The sequence below is a fragment of the Ziziphus jujuba genome, chromosome 9, assembly GCF_031755915.1.
Source record: "Ziziphus jujuba cultivar Dongzao chromosome 9, ASM3175591v1".
In the NCBI taxonomy this organism is placed as follows: Eukaryota; Viridiplantae; Streptophyta; class Magnoliopsida; order Rosales; family Rhamnaceae; genus Ziziphus; species Ziziphus jujuba.
This window is the reverse complement of record NC_083387.1, coordinates 9,222,988-9,245,632: the sequence shown is the minus strand read 5'-3', so window position 1 is coordinate 9,245,632 and position 22,645 is coordinate 9,222,988. Positions and strand designations below refer to the sequence as shown.

At 36.1% G+C, this 22,645-nt stretch overlaps 1 protein-coding gene and 1 pseudogene across 1 annotated transcript; both read left to right on the top strand.

Annotated features, from left to right (window-relative positions):
- Positions 1-3,755: 3,755 nt before the first annotated feature.
- On the top strand, positions 3,756-5,538 carry LOC107404010 (phenylcoumaran benzylic ether reductase Pyrc5-like). The gene is made up of 4 exons (XM_048480944.2): positions 3,756-4,224; positions 4,355-4,592; positions 4,820-5,023; positions 5,150-5,538. Exons 1-4 carry the CDS (start codon positions 3,808-3,810, stop codon positions 5,314-5,316), a joined length of 1,026 nt encoding a protein of 341 aa, XP_048336901.1. The 5' UTR covers positions 3,756-3,807; the 3' UTR covers positions 5,317-5,538.
- An 11,485-nt stretch (positions 5,539-17,023) lies between these two features.
- LOC132805376 (phenylcoumaran benzylic ether reductase Pyrc5-like) lies at positions 17,024-18,699 on the top strand (annotated as a pseudogene).
- Positions 18,700-22,645: the final 3,946 nt, after the last annotated feature.

The window sequence follows — 22,645 nt, the reverse complement described above, 5'->3', positions numbered from 1 at the left end:
GGGAGGTCTCGGTTTGCGAAGGCTCCAAGACATGAATACGGCCCTCCTCAGCAAGTTAAGTTGGTTCCTAGCTACATACGTTAATAGACCTTGGGTTAAAGCCTTAAAAGCCAAGTATTGTGCAGGCTCCACCTTCATGCGTTGTTCTAAAAAGAAAAGCTGCTCCTGGTCTTGGAGAGGCATTCTGCAGTCCAGGAAACTCTTGGTCAATGGCTTGTGTTATAGGGTTGGAAAGGTGATAACATCAACATATGGGAGGATCCTTAGATTCCTAACAATCCACTTTTCAAACCTATTCCCTTATCAGACGAGACACCCAGAGATTATGGCATGGTTAATTCCCTCAAACACTCTTATGGTAGATGGAACATTGAGAAAATCACTCAGCTATTTGATAGTGAGACCGTTAGAAACATCTTCAAAATTCCTATTCCCTCTGTGGATTTGGAAGACAAGCTCATATGGTCTGGAATGTCTAGTGGAATGTTCTCTGTTAAATCAGCCTTTGAATTAGAGTTCTGGAAATCCTACTTGGAATAAATTTGGTGGAGATGTTTATGGTCAGCAAAACTTCATGAAAGATTGAAATTTTTCCTCTGGAAACTCTTTAGCAAGGGCTTGCCGACGACAAACAACCTCCAAAAACGCAGCGGGTATCGTATAAAAACGCCAAATAACTTTCAAGACGGAAGTTATTCTATAGACGCTGTATTCATGCCTGTTCGAAATGCCAATCATAGTATTCATTCTTATGCGAATGGGAATGAAAAACAAGAGAAAATTTTTCTCGAAATATGGACAAATGGAAGTTTAACTCCTAAAGAAGCACTTCACGAGGCTTCCCGGAATTTGATTGATTTATTTATTCCCTTTTTACATGCCGAAGAAGAAAATTTCCATTTAGAAAAAAACCAACACAAAGTTACTTTACCCCCTTTTACTTTTCATGACAGATTGGCTAAACCACATAAAAATCAAAACGAAATAGTATTGAAATCTATTTTTATTGACCAATTAGAATTGCACCCCAGGGTCTATAATTGCCTTAAAAGGTCGAATATACATACATTATTAGACCTTTTGAATAACAGTGAAGAAGACCTTATGAAAATGAAACATTTTCGCATAGAAGGTATAAAACATATCTCATACGGCCCCTCGTTCAATTCTTTTGAAGTCATTGGATCTTTTTCCTCGTTCGAGAATCTCTTCCCTTCTTCCACTCCGTTCCGAAGAGTAACTAGGACCAATTCAGTCACGTTTTCATTCATTGGGAATCTGGGCTCTTCTACTTTACTTATTTTTTTATTATTTTTCCCTCTCTTATTGAAGTCAGTTGGTCTTTCTGCATTCATGGATGCGGATGTCTTGAAACAGATGATCATCTTTTTTTCCATTGCCAAGTAGCAAAATCTTTTTGGTTTGCAATGTCGTGAAGCATTAAGTGGGATAATTTAGAGAATCATTCTTTAGAGGAGAAGCTTATGATACTGGCTAATCCTAAAGACAAACTACCAGTTCATCCTGCGGATACAGAAGATTTCTTTATATTTGCTTCTCTTTTACTGAATCAACTTTGGAGAAGTAGGAATCTGGCCAGGTTTGAAAAGAAGATATTCTCCTTTTGTAGGACAATGAAACAGTTGCAATTTAGTTTTGCTAAGGCCAAGTCTTTAGCCACCAAAGATCACTCACTAAGATCCGTTCGAACAGAGAAGGAGTTATGGACTAAACCTCCAAGGAATTTTGTTAAGATCAATACTGATGCAGTAGTCAAAGATGGCACAGGCTTTGCAGGAGTGGTTGCTAGAAATGATGAAGGCAAAGTGTTAAGTATTAGATCTTTCAAAACTCTTTCAGACGTCCCAGAAGTTGTAGAGGCGATGGTTGTGCTCCAAGTTTTACTCCTAGCAGCAGAGGAAGGATGGCCATCAATTTGGTGTGAGTCTGATTCTAAGTTAGTCATGGATAATCTAAACAGCCAAGCTCTTCACTCAAGTCATTGGATGGCAGAAGGAATTCTAGCAAATATTATCTGACTAAAAAACAAGTTCAGAGAAGTTATTTTTACTCGGATCCCTATAGAAAGAAATTTTGTAGCTCACTTTGTTAGTGACTTACTAGCTATCTCCCTTCCTTTTCCTTTCGTGGGCAGTTAGCCTTTGGGCCTTTTGGGTTTTGTGAACCGTTTTATTTATAGTATAAAAAAAAATAAAAAAAATACATAAATACAAATGAATAAACTTTTAAATAGACTTAACTTTTAAATAGATTAGGCGAGCATGATATGGCCCATTTTACACCTCTACCATAATAATCCTGATACGTGTGATTATATTACAAAATTGTTTATTATGTGTTGGTTTTGGTAAAATGCTTTTTTTTTTTTTTTTGGGGTAATTGGTAAAATGTTCATTATGTGATTTAATTACTTATGAAAGCAATGAAGAATTTTAATGTTAATGAACTAGATAATTCACTCCTCTATCTAAACATGAGAAAAATAAATTGGCTGTTTTAAGGGGACAGAGATTTTATGAATAAATAAAATTATTGCTTTATTGAGGATTCGAGCTCCTGTATCATTTAAAAAAATAAAAATAAAAAATACGTCTCTGTTCCAAGGCCATGAAAGTAATTGCAAGTCCACAGATCTTATCACGCATTACATCATCCAAACATAAGCCTTTTTTTTTTTTTCTTTAAAAAAAATAAATAATTAAATCTCCACTGATGAATGTGGACCCTCCCTTGTACTAGCCCTCTTTATTGTTTTTGACTATTATGTTGTTAAACTCTTGTGGGTCAGAGTTTGTTAAGAAAGGTCATCAACTAATCAAGTAAAATTATCAGATTTTCTACTATCTCACGCATTTTTGTTATAATGTCAAATCTATCCAATTCTGGATATTAAAATAATTAAATAAAAACTTAATGTTATTAAAATAATAATAATACTAATAATAGATTATCCGAGAAAGCAAACAAGATCTATGAAAATAATTCTGGATGGTAATTTTATTAAAATAATATATAAGAACCATTAGCATAAAAAATATATATATATATCAAACTAAATAAAACTTTTTTGATATTCAGATAAAAAAATTTTGATATAAAATTAGGATTAAATGAACTAAATTGAATCCCGCATTAATATTTTTAAGCTCATCTCGATTTTATAAGTGCTCAAATCCGACAAAAGTCACAAAATTTTAAAAATTTCTTACTTAAATTTGGCTCAATTCCTTTTATTATATAAATTTCAAAACTTAAATATTAATTTTTTAAAATAAAAATTTTAACAGTAATATTAATAAATTTTAATTATTTTATTATCCAATTAATTTAAATTCTAAAAATTTATAAATTTAAAATATAAAAAAATATTATTTATATATTATAAATATTTAATATATTTAAATTAATAATATAATTTTTGTTTAAATATATACAAATGATATATTTAAACTATTTATTTATTACTCACTAACTTAATTTATTGTTCAAAATCAATTCATAAGTTTCATTTCTTACTAAAACTTCACTTATTTACTTTACTAAACAAATTGAGTTTATACTAGTTAAAATAAAAAAAAAAACCAAAAATAAAAAAGTATTGTAAAAAAAAAAAAAAAAATTATAAACAAACCAAAAGATGAACCTGGACGGAGCGGGCGTCTGCAATCACCTCAACAAACGTTGGCCAACAACAGAGTGAAAATAGCGCCTCTTTAAATGTTATTGGCTCTCATTGATACCTCCACTACCATATAAACTGGAGATGGGTATGGTGAGTCCTCGCTTATGGTATTACCAACCCGTCATCTAGTACTTTCCCTTTTCTTTCTCTGTATCGCTCTCTCTCTCACTCTTCTCCCATTTCGTCTCCCGAGCTCCAATCCCATGGCTTCCAAGAGCAAGATCCTCTTCATCGGAGGGACCGGGTACATCGGAAAGTTCATCGTGGCGGCAAGCGCGAAGGCCGGACATGAAACCGTCGCTCTCGTGCGAGAGGCCACTCTCTCAAACCCAGCCAAGAGTCCGATCATCGACAACTTCAAGTCTTTGGGTGTCAAATTTGCGATCGGAGATCTGTACGACAAAGAGAGCTTGGTGAAGGCGATTAAGCAGGTCGACGTGGTGATTTCGACGGTGGGTCACGGTCAGTTAGCCGATCAGGGTTTGATCATCAATGCTATTAAAGAAGCCGGCAATGTCAAGGTATTAAACCCGTCTTAAAACCCTTCCAAAACTTTTTTTCCTTTATTTTTGGTTATTCTGTGAGAATTTGAAACTGCCCAAGTGCTTAATTTGTGTTGAATATTGTGGGTTTTTGGTGGATGTGGTTCAGAGATTTTTCCCTTCGGAATTTGGGAACGATGTGGATCGTGTCCATGCAGTTGAGCCAGCAAAATCAGCTTTTGCTACTAAAGCTAAAATTCGACGTGATATTGAAGCTGCGGGGATTCCCTACACCTATGTCTCATCCAACTTCTTTGCGGGATACTTCCTTCCCACTCTGGCTCAGGCTGGAGTTACAGCTCCCCCAAGAGACAAGGTCGTGATCTTGGGTGATGGAAATCCAAAAGGTGTATAACCCTTTTGTGCTTCAAATCTTGTATTTTCTTCCTTTTGTGTATCTATATGTTGTTCATTTTCATGATCGGATCCCTGTAATTCGAAGGACAAAAAAAAAAAAAAAGAGATGGGTATTAGAAATTTGTGCTTGGAGAATGATTGATCAACTCTATTTGTACATCTTTGAAGCAAAGTTTTGGTATTGATGTTTATTTTTTCCTTTAATTTTCTTGTACAGCTGTTTTTAACAAGGAAGAAGATATTGGTACCTATACTATTAGAGCAGTGGATGACCCAAGAACCTTGAACAAAATCCTCTACATCAAGCCCCCTGCTAACATTTACTCATTTAATGATCTTGTGGCTTTGTGGGAGAAAAAGATTGGCAAAACCCTTGAAAAGACCTATGTTCTTGAAGACGAACTTCTCAAGAAAATTGAAGGTCAGTGAGTTTCGTCTAGCACTTTAGGAAATTGTAGCTTTACCATGTCCTGGTTTTATTTAAATTCTTAGTTTTTGGGGCAGTTCTTTAAAAATTCCTGTTTTTTTTTTCCCCCTGTTTTTGCAGAGGCCCCTGTTCCAGTCAATGTGGTATTAGCAATTAGCCACTCTGTATTTGTGAAAGGGGATCACACCAACTTTGAGATCGAGCCCTCATTTGGAGTGGAAGCTTCCGAGCTTTATCCAGATGTTAAGTACACAACAGTGGATGAGTACCTCAATCAGTTTGTATGAGAATCACCTAACTTATTCAGTTTTCATGGAGAACTGAAGTGAAGTGAAGCCCCAATGGTGTTGCTTGTCTCTTAAGTAGTTCTGCGCTGTCTTAATTAAGAATGTTATTTTCTAAAGGTTACAAACAGGATTGGGGCTATACCTTGATTGTGTCCATCTTTGTGTACTCTTTGTGTCCTGATCAAATCATATGGATATATCTATTTGCCTTACTTTTCCTTATCTTTCTTGTTCGTGTTGGTTTTTATTTTAGATTTCAAGCAAATGTCATTGGTCTTTAAGCATCTGAGTTTTTATGATATATGGATTTGTTTTCAGACTGGTTGGGTTTGTTTAATTTAGAATTTAGTTTACTAGTTTGCTTCGGTTTGTTTTCAATTATGCATTGGGAATAGTTTAGTAGGAGGTGCGCTGGCAGACTACTTGTTTCAGAAATGAGAAAACATTTCCTTTGCTTATCAAGTAGAGTTTTCTAATGGGTTTTGCAACTTTTAAGATTTAGCTGCGGTTAGTGACGCATTTAAAGTTTCATCGATGAAATGGGATGATACAATTCATGTAATGTCAAACCAATCCAACTCGCGATATTAAGTAATAACTAAATAAAAACTTGATTTTGTTAAAATAATTTATAAGATCCATTAGCCAAAACAAATAAATAAATAAAATCAAATAGAAATCTTTTACATATATCTAAAAAAATAAAATCAATGTTTATAGGATTATTCTTTCGTAATAATATAGTCTTTGGTCAATTTCTGAATAATGTAGTTGTTCATTCACTAATAGCCCAAATTAAAATTAAAAATAAAAATAGAAAATCATTGAATGCACACAATATATAATGTCATGTAAGCCAAAAAATAATAATAAAATACTATCACGTCTAAATTCATTGATTCTCGAGCAGTGTGCAAACATGTAAACCTTATAAAGTTGAGAATCTTCACTTTGAATTTTTTTCAGAATAAAATATTTACTACCATTTTTTATGTAGATATTACCTTTTTTTATTATCATTATTATTTTTTTGGGCGGGATCTATTGATAATATAATGGATTCATGGTCCAAAAAAGTTCAAATCATATAAAATTCTCGCCGAAAGAAGAACCTGCATAGAGGGTCCGTATGAAATCAGCTCTGCAAAATATTTAAAACCCAGTCAGCCAATAACAGAGAGAGTGAAAAAAGCGAGTCTCTGTAAATGGTATTGCTCCCACTGATTCGGCCATGGAGGTGTGTTTGGTGAGTCTTCGCTTAATGGTATTAGCAACTTGTATCACCATTAATAATATAATGGATTCATGGTCCAAAAACGTTCAAATCATATAAAATTCTCACCGAAAGATGAATCTGGATAGAGGGTCCGTGTGAAGTCACCTCCGCATAATATTCAAAACCCAGTCAGCCAATAACAGATAGAGTGAAAAAACCGGTCCATTGAGGTGGGTTTGATGAGTCTTCGCTTAATGGTATTACCAACTTGTGGACAAGTTAAATTTCCCAATGCAGGCAAGCAATAATGTAGGATACTAGGTTTACATGGTTTTCAATGGACCGACAAATTACCCCATACTGTATAAAGTCTACAAGACAAGGATAATAGTATATCCTTGTAAGAACACCTTGGACTTTCTTAACCGCATAAAAAAAAAAATGTACATCTATATATAGAAGCATGGAGTAATGATCTGTGGGGAAGAACAGGTGGGGGGAACTCGGCCATCTAATCACATGCAATCATGATGATCAGAGGGCTATATTATATAAATGAATGAAACTATCTTTATATAAATAATTTTGAGTCGTGAACTGTCTTGTGGCCATGGAAATTGCTAAGTCCTCTGCTTTTCGCGTTTAACGTTTAATACCAATAATGTTAGCTTATTGCAAATGTGCAGAGACTCCATATCCTGAGAATCTGGATATGATTTTCATATATTCTGCTTGTAGAGAAACAGAGTAATATTGAGAAAACAACAGCTTAACTTTTCACTAGATAAAGAATGAATATATACACAAGATTGGGTGCTGCAGTAGGTTGCCCAAAACATAAAAATAGAAAACTACCCTAAAAGTAGGGAATTACAATTAATTACAAGAATCAAGAAATGACAGCTAATTACAAAGATATTATAACTAATTACAAGAATATAAAGAAAATAGTATCTTATGTAATTGATACTCTAATATGTCCCCTCAAGATGGAGCTCCAGAGGAGACACCAATCTTGATCCTTAAGTCTTGGAAGCGACGTCGTGGAAGCGATTTGGTAAGAGCATCTGCAAGTTGATCTGCAGAAGAAATATGAGTAACATGAAGAGCACCAGATTGAACTTAAGCCCAAATAAAGTGATAGTCAATTGCCACATGTTTCATACGTGAATGAAAGACTGGATTAGAACAGAGATAGGTGGCACCAACATTGTCATAGAAGATGGTGGGCGGCGTAGGAAGAGTGACACCAGGCTCTGTAAGAAGGCAACAAATCCAATTTATCTCAGAAGTGGTAGCAGCAACGGATCGATACTCAGCTTCGGTGGAAGACCGAGCGACGGTACATTGTTTCTTGGATGACCACGAAATAGGATGGTGACCAAGATAGACAATATAGGCACTCGTAGAGGTATAGTCATCTTGGTTGCCAGCCCAATTTGCATCAGAGAAGGCATGAAGAGAAATTGGATTGTCGTTATGAAGAAATAAGCCATGAGTCAATGTGCCACACAGATATCGAAGTAGGCGTTTTGCATCATTCCAATGGTCGGCTGTCGGGCAATGCATGAATTGAGAAAGCTTGTTGACAGCGTAGGCTATGTCTAGACGAGTAAGGCAAAGATATTGTAGACTACCGACAAGTATTCGATATTCTGTGTAGTCAATCAGAGTTGTACCGTAGTGAAGTGTGAGAGTGCCATCAGAGACAAGTGGTGTAGCAACTGAATTTGCACCTGGCATTTTTGTCTGAGCAAGAAGATCAGTGATATAGCGCCGTTGAGTGAGCAGCAGACCAGATGAAGTGGTGAGAACCTCAATGCCAACAAAATACGACAAGGAACCAAGATCCTTGATTGAAAATCTATGTGCCATAAGGTCAATGTAGTGTTGAATAACATTGAAGTTGGTACCTGTGATAATAATGTCATCCACATAGACAAGAAAATATATAGTAATGTCACCTGAGTGAAGAATGAAGAGAGAAATGTCTGCATGAGAGTTTGTGAACCCAGATTCAATGAGGAATTGACAAAGTTCAAGGTACCAAGCTCGTAGGGCCTGCTTAAGTCCATATATAGCCTTCTTTAATTTGCAGACATGTGTTGGTTTGTCGCTATCAACAAATCCTGGAGGTTGGATCATGTAGAAATCTTCCGAAAGATGGCCTTGAAGAAAGGCATTATTAACATCTAACTAACGCAACAGCCACCCTCTATTAGTTACTAGGCTTAGGACAAGACTTATTATTACATCCCGTCCCAAATAACATTGAAATTTTTTTCACGTTGATTGAGGTTGACAGGATTTGATCGTCATTAGCCGAGAGGGATCAAAATTTGACTTTTTGATCCAGATGGAATTTCTCTTTGACTAGGGTATCGTTGCAAAGTATCCATCGATCCGAGTCCATAAACTAGTAGCACATTAAAAACAGAGGTACCGTTTGAAAGTTATGAGCAAAAGAAGTTGAGGTCCAAACTGTCCAAGGAATGCCGGATTTGACTTTTTGTTCGTCCAAAATTGAGCATTGACTCATGCACAGTTGTGAAGTACTCATTGATACAAGTTCATAGAATAGCAGCACGCCCGAAATGGATATGTGGTTTACAAGTTATGGATCTGTAAAGTTTTTTTTATGCTGTATTATTTTAATATTATATATATATATATATATATTTATTTATTTTTCTTTTCTTTTTCTTTTTCTTTTTTTCCTTTTCCCCCACGTGGGAAAATGGCCCCACGGGCTTCTTCTTCCTTTCTTCTTCTTCTTCCTTCTTCTCCTTCTCTCTTCATTTCTCCTTCCCATCAATCTATCTCTCTCCCTGCTGCATCTTTTCTGGCCATTGGACTGCCACACGCACCGGCCACCGGTGAAGCCCAGTCATCGACGAGCTCAACTGCCAAGTTTGGTGGCCTGCCGACCGACGATGCACTCAGATCGGCAGCTGAAGCCAACGACAGCCCATTTTGATTTTCTGATGATTTCGTTGTTTTCCGGCCAACCCAGCTTGATCTCATACCCTATTCCCCCTATTTTGGACCTCTTGAGCTCAATTTTGAGGTCCATTTAGCTCAATTCCTTGCCGTTTGGGAGAACGACAAGTTGAAGTTTGATCGAAAGCTTCCGTCCACTTTCCGGCCACCTCTGGTCGAGTTGAGTCCAACGCAAATCGGTAATGTATTCCTCGTCCCCTTAGCTTTCTGTTGATATCTTATTTGCGAATTTTGGATACTGTTTGCATTAGCTCCCTCAGATATCGGGTATTATTTATCCGAATAAAATCTTAATTTATTTGATTCTGTGTAATATTGTTATTCTAGGAGCACGTGTGAGCCGTAGAATTGATCCTATGAAGGATTTTGGTTGGATTGTGTGCTCGAGGTGAGTGATCCACCTTCAAAATTATTTTGGATGATTAATTATATATTTTGTGTTAATTGATTATTTGGAAAATATGTTTTATGCGTTGGTGATTTAATGAAATTACTCTTTAATTTTATATTGTTAATTTATGATAATTTTAATGTGTGTTTTGGTGCCAAAAATATACTTGTGAATTTAAAGGAATTGTGGTTTTAATTCCCTTAATTTATTGTTATGTTTATTATTAGATTTATTGTGCATAATTGTATGATTTTAATACTATATGAATTTATGTGATTTAATATTACTTTGGTATGGATTGATTGTATGGATTTGAAGGAAATTATTTATTTTAAATTTATTATATGTTGAGGAATTGTGGAATTTAATTATCTATGAAGTTTATGTCGGTTTAAAGGATTTGTTGATTTAAATTAATTTTTGAGAATTTGAGAAAGATATGGGTTTGAATTATTATGTTTTAAAATTATTTATATATTCGAATATTAAAGATTTGACTTTATGCCATTGGAAAATTCGTATATTTGAATTGATGGAATTTATGCGATGGATTTATGATGATGATTTAAAAAGAAATGTGAAAAATTTATGGGTTTAAATGGATAAAATAAATCCTGTGATATTTTATACAAATATTGATTTTATGATTTACAAGTTTTTAAATCCCCCACACACGTACTGGTGTTCTGTATATGTGAATATAATTAGTGCCACATGGATATGATTAGCGCGCAAGTGGGTGTGAGTAACGCGCAGGTGATTTATGGGTTGTCCTGTGATTGCCATTGGACTAAGGGTTGACAAGTTAATATCGGCCGTAGCCATCCCCTACCATAGCCAGGACGCCTGTTTGCAGCGGTGTGGTGGGACGCCACGCAACCGTATATCGGTTTCTCTCTTTAACCTCCTGTCTGGTAGTGCTCGGGACGGTGGGTACCATTGGCGCCACTGGTATATAGTGTGTGCATCAAATGGGTTTTACGACATGATTTTCAAATATGAAATATTTTTAAAAATCTGTTTTAATAAATATGTATTTAACAGTGTTTTATTAATTATTTAAATTTAAAAGTTACGCAATTTTTATAAAAATGATTTTACAAATTTATTATTCAAATTGTTTTGGTATTTTGAAATCAATTCTAATATATTAGATTTGCTTTCATTTTATTTTATTCTTACCATTTATTTTATATGGGTGTTTTATTTTGATTAAATGATTCCTTTACTTAATTGTTCAATTAATTGAGTTATTCTAATTATTTGATTATTTTCTGAATTGTCTTAATATGAGTTTCATTGATATCTTTGTATTATTTGTTGATGATATGTTATTAATCTTTTAGTAATTGTTATAAAAATTTATTTTCATTTCTATTATTATTCCCATTCTAATTTTGGATTCTTAATTTATTGTGTTTTATTTGTAAATTATTTGATTAATTATTTTCTGAATCTTGGGGCATGAAACATCGGATTTTGTGAAAACGTTTTAAAAATGGAACATTTCTAACTGAGTGGCTGTGAGGGTTTTGAGAGAAAAATTATTTTCAACTATTATTACTAAACCATTTATATATATATTTATTTATTTAGTTATTATTATATATTTATTTATCGCTAAATTTCTTAATTATTAGTAGTTAGTAGACTGGGTCGCTTACTAAGATGATTAGTATTTCATATTTTCAAATTTTGTTCCTTTAGGCTCAGGTGGTAGACATTGTTCGATCAGGAAGAGCGCGACAGTTTGATCGTTCCTGGAACTCCGAGAAGTCTTCTTTTCTTCATTTCTTATTATGTAATTTTCTTTCTACTCTATTGTATTAATTATCATACTTAAAACTTTATTAACGCTTTGTATACTATGATGGATGTATTATTTAATTGATTATGCACTGATTCCCTATTTAATTTATGGAAGTACTGACTATTGTGGAATTAAATTGTAGTAAGGTGGAGAAATAAGGCGGTATATATATAGAAGTATGTTTTCAGTGCAGGGAATTGTGATAAGTCCAACCCTTAGGGAAGATTCTACCGGATTTTCCATTGGAGGGTCCGGTAAGGTTTCTCTAGGATCAGGGCTTATCTAGGGTTCCGGTGAGGGATCTTGGACAGGTCCTGACACTTATGGTGGTAGGCTTGATAACCGGACTAAAGGTTTCATGATAATCCACTCCAGGTCGCTGATGAAAGCCTTTGGCAACTAATCGGGCTTTGTACCTGTCAACAGAACCATCAGGAAGTCGTTTAATACGAAAAACCCACTTACATCCAACAAGATTTTGCCAAGAATGAAATAGAACAAGCTCCCAGGTTCCATTCCGAACAAGAGCATCAAACTCATCATTCATAGCTTGTCTCCATTTTGAATCTTTGAGAGCTTGGTTAACATTATGAGGCTCGATATCAGATGGTGTAGAAAGGGCAGCAGTGAGATTCAACTTGGTAGAGGGTTTGTGAATGTCGTTTTTCCCTCGAGTGGTCATGGGATGGGTATTTTGAGAGGTGGGGTGAGTTGTGTTTGAAACAGGAAAGGATGAAGTTTCAGAAGTATGGAGATTTGGTGGAAAAGGATTGATTGTGGTTCCATGGCTGTTGATCGAACTGGGTTCTAGATGCTGGGTAGAGGGTCGATGGTCAACGGGTGAGGAGGGTTAGTTTGCCGGTGGAACATGTTGTGACGGATATTGACACGAAGGGTCCCTTAGTGGAGGCATATGGAGTGAGCCGCGTGAACTGGGTAGGATTTGGATTGGCGGAAGCCATTGGGAATTGATTTCTGGGTTGGGATGAGATAGATGAGATTGGTGAGTGATAAATGGAAAAATTGTTTCAAGAAATTTGACATGATGAGAAACATACGTTTTAGAAGTGGACAGATCAAGACAAACATAGGCACTTTGGTTGGAAGAGTAATCAAGAAAGACACAAGGAGTGGAACAAGAGTCAAGTTTGTGTTGAGAATAAGGATGAAACCACGGATAACATAAACAACCAAACACCCGAAGTTTAGTGTAATTGGGTGGGCACTTAAAGAGTTTTTCAAAAGGAGAGGAAAGGTGTAGTGTGGGCGTGGGCATGCAGTTGATGAGGTATACCACAGTGGCAAAGGCATAAGTCCATTGAGATATAGGCATAGATGCATGAGTGAGAAGAGAGAGACCAGTTTCAACAATATGGCGATGACGATGCTCAGAAAGACCATTGTATTCGGGTGTATGAGGTGGTGTAGTAAGATGAGATATTCCATTGGTGGAGAGAAAACTATCAAGGACTTGAAATTCGCCACCATTATTCGAATAGAGTTTAACCATCTGATGTTTAAATTAGTTTTCAACTAATGCTTTGAAGCACACAAAGACATCATACACATGGGATTTTCGTTTGAGTGGATAATACCAAATATACCGTGTATAATGATCAACAAAAATAACATAGTACTTAAAACCATCAATAGAAGAGACAAGAGAGGTCTATACATTAGAAAATAGAAGTTCAAGAGGATGAGATGAGGTTAGAGTAGAAGAAGAAAATGGAATTTGTGAGTTTAGTTACATGAACAGGCATTACAATTTGTGGAAGAGGATAATGGACTAGACAATGGTAAAGAAAACTTAGAAAGAATATTTTTCATAATAGGAAGTGATGGATGACCAAGTCAAGAGTGCCACTCGGATGAAGTGGTCTTGACACTGGAAAAGGCAAGCAATGGTGGAGAGGAAACTGAAGAGAATGAAGTCGGCCACTCATATATGCCGAAGTCGGCCACTCATATATGCCATACTTCGGTTCACCCATCAAAAGGATTGCCCCCGTATTTAGATCCTTCACTTGAAAGGAAGAGGATGAAAATTCAACAGAAACATGGTTAGTAGTGCAAAATTGATAAATTGAAATTAAGTTCTTTTGCATGGAGGGAACACAAAGGACGTTTGTAAGGTAAAGGAGTGAGAGGAAGTGGGTATGGTGGTAGAACCAGTATGAGTGTTGTGGAAAGCTGATCCATCGCCAATCATGACATCATCAGATCCTTGATATGGACTATGAAGAGAGAGATTGCTCAAGTTAGATGTAACATGGTGAGATGCTTCACTACCCAACAGCCAAGTAGGAGTAATGTTGTTGTTGAGAGTAGCATGATTGGCATGTGGTTGCCAAGGTGTGGAGGAACGAAATCCAGGAGAGCCTTGAGGATGAGATGTGGGAATTTGTTGAGTAGTAACAAGCCGAAACATCGGGCACCTTTTGGTAGTATGTCCTTGAATACCACATGCTTGACAACGACCCGGATAAGGCTTAGATTGGTGTTGAGCATGAGGAGAAAGTGCATTGTTAGGACCTGGATGGGGCGGAATGTTGGATGGTGAACGCCAATTTGTACGATTCTGAAAAGCTGTGGGATTTGCCGTTGCTGGTAGAAATAGAGAAGAGGATTGGGTGGTCTGAAGAGAGGCTTCTTTGTTGAGAAGTTTCTCATGGAGTTCAGTAAAAGAAATTGGTGTATCTCAGGCATTGACTGCATCAATGATGGATTTGTATTCATTACCAAGTCTTCAAAAGAACCCGATCAATAAGATCCTCATCATCAACGGGCTTCCCTAGAAAAGCAAGTTCATCGGCATGAATCTGTATCGTTTGCATATATTCAAAAATTGATTTTGAGCCCTTGTGACACCGTTGTAATTTTTCCTTCAATTGCTTAATGTGACCACGAGATGGTTTGGCATATGTGGTAGCTAAGGTTTGCCAAGCATCAAGGGAGGTGGTGGTGCGGGCAATAAGTGGTTGTAGAGAAATAGAGATGGCACCAAGGAGAGCACTAAATATGATTCGATCCTGACGCTTCTAGGTTGTGTAGGCCAGATTAGGGGAAGAGATATCATTGACAGTGACAGTGGGCGGTGGTGGAGGTTGAGTGCCATCAATAAAATGATGAAGATCATAACCTTCAAGAAGAGATTGGATTTGAAGGCTCCAAGTGAGATAGTTTGTGGAGGATAATTTGGTGATATTCGAGAGATTGATTGTAAGGAGGGGATGTTAAGGACCCTGGGAGTTTTGGATGAGGATGGAGTCATTGGTGGAAGCCATTGAGGAAAAGATTGTGATTTTCGAAAAAAAAAAAAAAAAAAACTACGCCCAAAGATCAGGCTCTGATACCATGTAGAGAAACAGAGTAATATTGAGAAAACAACAGCTTAGCTTTTCACTTGATTAAGAATGAATATATACACAAGATTGGGTGCTGCAGTAGATTGCCCAAAACATAAAAATAGGAAACTACCCTAAAAGTAGGGAATTACAATTAATTACAAGAATCAAGAAATGACAACTAATTACAAAGATATTACAACTAATTACAGGAATATAAAGAAAATCGTATCTGATGTAACTGATACTCTAATACTGTGTTCATAAAGGGTGACCAAACATACTTTGACATTGAGGCATCTGGTGGTGTAGACGGGACGAAACTGTATCCAGAAGTGAATTATACTACAGTTAGTGAGTATTTAGATACCTTATTGTAGAACTTTTTAATTGATCTTTTCAATAAGTTGTTGTAGAATTGAAATAGGCTGGTCAATGAGACTTTTTTTTTCCCCCTAAAAAACCAGAAAATAGAAGTTTCTTTTCCAATTTTCTAATTACTTGTTGCAATTTTACCAAAGTATTTTAAATAATAAATGGTATTTCTTTTTTCTGCAAAATACTTGCATATTAACAAATTGGCGTAACTACAATCTGGATCCTGACAATTTTTACACTGCATTTGGGTTAGAGGGAAGGTTTCGGAAGCAAACTTCTTTCTTTTCTCTTCTTTGCCTCTTTATGTCTCGTAGCTCTTTTCCTATAAACATAATAAAACCCAAGACACGGAATATTTTCCTACTTAACTTGCTTTTTTAGATTTGAATGAAAGGACAATAATGCTTGCATCAAAGTCTCTAATAAACACAAATGTAGGTTTAGGGAAATAGATAAATCACTTCAACTAATGTCGTGTATATTGTAGGTGCAGATATAAGATGGACGATGATGGGGTTGGTGTATGTCTAATTGATAACTCTGATTCTGGGAAATAAAACTGTACAAGTAACAGATGGATGGGTTTTAGGTCGGTTCTAAGTCTGGGTCTTTGGTTGGAAAGATTATTCAATACGATAGTCTTACCACAGTCATCTGGAGATGTGGTAAGCCCTCTAATTAATTGATGACAGATGGTTGGTTTATTAAACCGATTCAATGCTGTCAATCTTCTTTATTTGCCTACTAACAGGAATGTTAACAAACGTTAACACAATCAACATTAGAAGATGATTACCACTTCGGAAAGCAAATTTTACAGATCCAAATGAAGAGGGTCCACATTTGAGGATTTCTTAGGCAATTGTTACTTAAGCTTTCCTCTTCTCCTTACTGGACAAAAGTCTATTGCCATAAACAAGAACACCAAAACCACGATACCATCGAAAAAATCGATGTTATTCTGGAAGGAGATATAAGCTTGATAGAATCCACAAACCCACCTCTATTAATCCAACCTTACAACCCATTAAACCCTTATTACCAACCAAAAGAAAAGGAAAACCCACCAATACTTATCCCTAATAATGGCATGTGCAAGTCTTATTAGGACCAAACAGTGCTATTTTCCAACGATGAAAAATCATCTCCGAGACAAATAGTTGTAACTTTTTTTCCCTCTTGCTCGCTATGATCCCAATCTTGTAAAGTGGCTGGCAAAAGAACCTTTTCCTTGAAAATTAATGCCTTTGGCAATTCTATCCATCTTTGCGTTGGGGCAAAACTAATTTGCTTTCCTTTCAGATATGAAAGTTAGCGTTTGTTAACTTTACTGTTTGTAGGCAAAAAAAAAAAAAAAAAAAAAAATAGATGGACAGCATGGAATTGCTTTAATAAGCCAACCACTTGTCATCAATTAATTGGAAGGGCTACCACATCTACAGATGATATGGTAAGGCAATCCTACATAATAATTTCTCCTGGGATTAGTGAATGGTTTACGCAAAAAAATAATATTTTTTATTTAATTAAAGGGCAATTATCAAGTTTTTTTGTTTTTTTTTTTGTTTTTTGGAGGTGCAATTATAAAGTATTAAATTTATCTAAAATGTTTAGATTTTAAAGAGTATGTTTTAAACAAAATTATAAAAAAAAACCTATAGAGGATGTTTTTCAATTCCAAGTGCAAGATCCTCTTCATCGGAGGGACCGGATACATCGGAAAGTTCATCGTGGCGGCAAGCGCGAAGGCCGGACATGAAACCGTCTCTCTCGTGCGAGAGGCCACTCTCTCAAACCCAGCCAAGACTCCTGTCATCGACAACTTCAAGTCTTTGGGTGTCAAATTTGCGATTGGAGATCTGTACGACAAAGAGAGCTTGGTGAAGGCGATTAAGCAGGTCGACGTGGTCATTTCGACGGTGGGTCACGGTCAGTTAGCCGATCAGGGTTTGATCATCAATGCTATTATAGAAGCCGGCAATGTCAAGGTATTAAACCCGTCTTAAAGAAGCCGGCAATGTCAAGGTATTAAACCCATCACCCAAGATCACGACCTTGTCTCTTGGGGATTCCCTACACCTATGTCTCATCCAACTGCTTTGCGGGATACTTCCTTCCCACTCTGAGTCAGACTGGAGTTACAGCTCCCCCAAGAGACAAGGTCGTGATCTTGGGTGATGGAAACCCGAAAGGTGTATAACCCTTTTGTCCTTCAAATCTAGTATTTTCTTCCTTTTTTGTATCTATATGTTGTTCATTTGCATGATCGGATCTCTGTAATTCGAAGGACAAAAAAAAAAGAGATGGGTATTAGAAATTTGTGCTTGGAGAATGATTGATCAACTCTATTTGTACATCTTTGAAGCAAAGTTTTGGTATTGATGTTTATTTTTTTCTTTAATTTTCTTGTACAGCTGTTTTTAACAAGGAAGAAGATATTGGTACCTATACTATTAGAGCAGTGGATGACCCAAGAACCTTGAACAAAATCCTCTACATCAAGCCTCCTGCTAACATCTACTCATTTAATGATGTTGTGGCTTTGTGGGAGAAAAAGATTGGCAAAACCCTTGAAAAGACCTATGTTCTTGAAGGCGAACTGCTCAAGAAAATTGAAGGTCAGTGAGTTTTGTCTAGCACTTTAGGAAATTGTAGCTTTACAATGTCCTGGTTTTATTCAAATTCTTAGTTTTTGGGGCAGTTCTTTAAAAATTCCTCTTTTTTTTTTCCCCCCTGTTTTTGCAGAGTCCCCTGTTCCAGTCAATGAGGTATTAGCAATTCTCCACTCTGTATTTGTGAGTGGGGATCACACCAACTTTGAGATCGAGCCCTCATTTGGAGTGGAAGCTTCCGAGCTTTATCCAGATGTTAAATACACAACAGTGGATGAGTACCTCACTCAGTTTCTATGAGAATCACCTAACTTTTTGAGTTTCATGGAGAACTGAAGTGAAGTGAAGCCCCAGTGGTGTTGCTTGTCTCTTAAGTAGTTCTGCGCTGTCTTAATTGTAACTAAATAAGAACGTTATTTTCTAAAGGTTGCAAACAGGATTGGAGCTATACCTTGATTGTGTCCATCTTTGTGTGCTGTTTGTGTCCTCATCAAATCATATGGATATATCTATTTGCCTTACTTTTCCTTATCTTTCTTGTTCATGTTGGTTTTTATTTTAGATTTCAAGGAAATGTCATTGGTCTTTAAGCATCTGAGTTTTTATGATATATGGATTTGTTTTCAGACTGGTTGGGGTTGTTTAATTTAGAATTTAGTTCACTAGTTTGCTTCGGTTTGTTTTCAATTATGCATTGGGAATAGTTTAGTAGGAGGTGCGCTGGCAGACTACTTGTTTCAGAAATGAGAACATATTCCCTTTGCCTATCAAGTAGAGTTTTCTAATGGGTTTTGCAACTTTTAAGATTTAGCTGTGGTTAGTGACGCATTTAAAGTTTCATCGATGAAATGGGATGATACAATTTATTTTTCTCATGTAATGTCAAACCTATCCAACTCGCGATATTAAGTAATAACTAAATAAAAACTTTATTTTATTAAAATAATTTATAAGATCCATTAGCCAAAATAAATAAATAAATAAAATCAAATAGAAATCTTTTACGTATATTTTTTTTAAAAAAAATCAATGTTTATAGGATTATTCTTTCGTAATAATAGTCTTTGGTCAATTTCTGAATAATGTAGTTGTTCATTCACTAATAGCCCAAATTAAAATTAAAAATAAAAATAGAAAATCGTTGAATGCACACAATATATAATGTCATGAAAGCCAAAAATAATAATAATAATAATAATAATAAAATACTATCACGTCTAAATTCTTTGATTCTCGAGCAGTGTGCAAACATGTAAACCTTATCAAGTTAAGAATCCTCACTTTGAAATTTTTTCAGAATAAAATATTTACTACCATTTTTTTTATGCAGATATTACCTTTTCTTATTATTATTATTTTTTTTTTTGGGTGGGATCTATTGATTATATAATGGATTCATGGTCCAAAAACGTTCAAATCGTATAAAATTCTCGCCGAAAGAAGAACCTGCATAGAGGGTCCGTATGAAATCACCTCTGCAGAATATTTAAAACCCAGTCAGCCAATAACAGAGAGAGTGAAAAAAGCGAGTCTCTGTAAATGGTATTGCTCCCACTGATTCGGCCATGGAGGTGTGTTTGGTGAGATCCTTGATATGTCTGTAAATGGTTTGCTCCCACCGATTCATCGCCAATCATGACATCATCAGATCCTTGATATGGACTATGAAGAGAGAGATTGCTCAAGTGAAATGTAACATGGTGAGATGCTTCACTATCCAGCAGCCAAGTAGGAGTAATGTTGTTGTTGAGAGTAGCATGATTGGCATGTGGTTGCCGAGGTGTGGAGGAGCGAAATCCAGGAGAGCCTTGAGGATGAGATGTGGGAATTTGTTGAGTAGTAACAAGCCGAAACATCGGGCACCTTTTGGTAGTATGTCCTTGAATACCACATGCTTGACAACGACCCGGATAAGGCTTAGATTGGTGTTGAGCATGAGGAGAAAGTGCATTGTTAGGACCTGGATGGGGTGGAATGTTGGATGGTGAACGCCAATTTGTACGATTCTGAAAAGCTGTGGGATTTGCCGTTGCTGGTAGAAATAGAGAAGAGGATTGGGTGGTCTGAAGAGAGGCTTCTTTGTTGAGAAGTTTCTCATGGAGTTCAGTAAAAGAAATTGGTGTATCTCAGGCATTGACTGCATCAATGATGGATTTGTATTCATTACCAAGTCTTCAAAAGAACCCGATCAATAAGATCCTCATCATCAACGGGCTTCCCTAGAAAAGCAAGTTCATCGGCATGAATCTGTATCGTTTACATATATTCAGAAATTGATTTTGAGCCCTTGTGACACCGTTGTAATTTTTCTTTCAATTGCTTAATGTGACCACGAGACGGTTTGGCATACGTGGTAGCTAAGGTTTGCCAAGCATCAAGGGAGGTGGTGGTGCGGGCAATAAGTGGTTGTAGAGAAATAGAGATGGCGCCAAGGAGAGCACTAAATATGATTCGATCCTGACGCTTCTAGGTTGTGTAGGCCGGATTAGGGGCAGAGATATCATTGACAGTGACAGTGGGCGGTGGTGGAGGTTGAGTGCCATCAATAAAATGATGAAGATCATAACCTTCAAGAAGAGATTGGATTTGAAGGCTCCACGTGAGATAGTTTGTGGAGGATAATTTGGTGATATTCAAGAGATTGATTGTAAGGAGGGGATGTTGAGGATCCTAGGAGTTTTGGATGAGGATGGAGTCATTGGTGGAAGCCATTGAGGAAAAGATTGTGATTTTTGGAAAAAAAAAAAAAAAAAAAAAAAAAAAAAAAAAAAGAACTATGCCCAAAAACCAGGCTCTAATACCATTTAGAGAAACAGAGTAATATTGAGAAAACAACAGCTTAGCTTTTCATTTGATTAAGAAAGAGTATATACACAAGATTGGGTGCTGCAGTAGGTTGCCCAAAACATAAAATTAAGAAGCTACCCTAAAAGTAGGGAATAACAATTAATTACAAGAATCAAGGAATGACAGCTAATTACAAAGATATTACAACTAATTACAGGAATATAAAGAAAATCGTATCTTATGTAACTGATACTCTAATTGTGCGTTCATAAAGGGTGACCAAATATACTTTGACATTGAGGCATCTGGTGGTGTAGACGGGATGAAACTGTATACAGAAGTGAATTATACTACAGTTAGTGAGTATTTAGATACCTTATTGTAGGACTTTTTAATTGATCTTTTCACTAAGTTGTTGGAGAATTGAAATGGACTGGTCAATGAGACTTTTTTTTTCCCCTTAAAAACCAGAAAAAAGAAGTTTCTTTTCCAACCTTCTAATTACTTGTTGCTATTTTACCAAAGTATTTTAAATAATAAATAGTATTTCTTTTCTCTGCAAATACTTGCATATTAACAAATTGGCGTAACTACAATCTGGATCCTGACAATTTTTACACTGCATTTGGGTTAAAGGGAAGGTTTTGGAAGCAAACTTCTTTCTTTTCTCTTCTTTGCCTCTTTATGTCTCGTAGTTCTTTTCCTATAAACATAATAAAACCAAAGACAGAATATTTTCCTACTTAACTTGCTTTTTTAGAATTGAATGAAAGGACAATAATGCTTGCATCAAAGTCTCTAATAAACACAAATGTAGGTTTAGGGAAATAGATAAATCACTTCAATTAATGTCGTGTAGGTGCAGAGATATAAGGTGGATGATGATGGGGTTGGTGTATATTGAATTGATAACTCTGATTCTAGGAAGTGAAACTGTACAAGTAACAGATGGATGGGTTTTAGGTCGGTTCTAAGTCTGGGTCTTTGGTTGGAAAGATTATTCAATACGATAGTCTTACCACAGTCATCTGGAGATGTGGTAAGCCCCCCTAATTAATTGATGACAGTTGGTTGGTTTATTAAACCGATTCAATGCTGTCAATCTTCTTTATTTGCCTACTAACGGGAATGTTAACAAATGTTAACACAATCAACGTTAGGAGACAATTACCACTTTGGAAAGCAAATTTTACAGATCCAAATGAAGATGGTCCACATTTGAAGATTTGTTAGGCAATTGTTACTCAAGCTTTCCTCTTCTCCTTACTGGACAAAAGTGTAACACCCCGTCTCGAAGTACACCGGAAATTTCTCAAATTTGACCAAGGTTGACCGGATTTGACCGTCGTTGACCGAGAAGGGGTCAAATGTTGACTTTTTATTCCTGTTGGAATTTCACATTGACCGAGATACCGTTACGAAGTACACGTTTTCACGAGTTCATAGACTAGTAGCACGTCGAAAACGGAGCTACGATTTAAAAGTTATGAGCAAAAGAAATTGAGATCCAAACTATCCAAGGGGTGCCCGAGTTGACTTTTATACATGCAAAGTTGAGCTTTGGCTCATACGTGGTTGTGAAGTACTCGTCGATACGAGTCCGTAGACTAGCGGCACGTCCGATTTGGACATGTGGTTTGAAAGTTATGGATCTGTAGAGTTTTTCAAATACAGTATTATTTTAATATTATTTTTAAATATGTGAACAGTGTGCCACGTGTGACTTAATAAAAGGTGCCATGTGTCACAATGGTGAGATGCCACATGTCAACCATGATTAAATACTAT

Bases quoted from the DNA above. Each gene is read 5' to 3' on its own strand.
- LOC107404010 (XM_048480944.2), top strand. From the start codon at position 3,808: ATGGTATTACCAACCCGTCATCTAGTACTTTCCCTTTTCTTTCTCTGT. The intron at 4,225-4,354 runs GTATTAAACCCG...GATGTGGTTCAG, and splicing joins AAGAAGCCGGCAATGTCAAG to AGATTTTTCCCTTCGGAATT. The intron at 5,024-5,149 runs GTCAGTGAGTTT...CTGTTTTTGCAG, and splicing joins ACTTCTCAAGAAAATTGAAG to AGGCCCCTGTTCCAGTCAAT.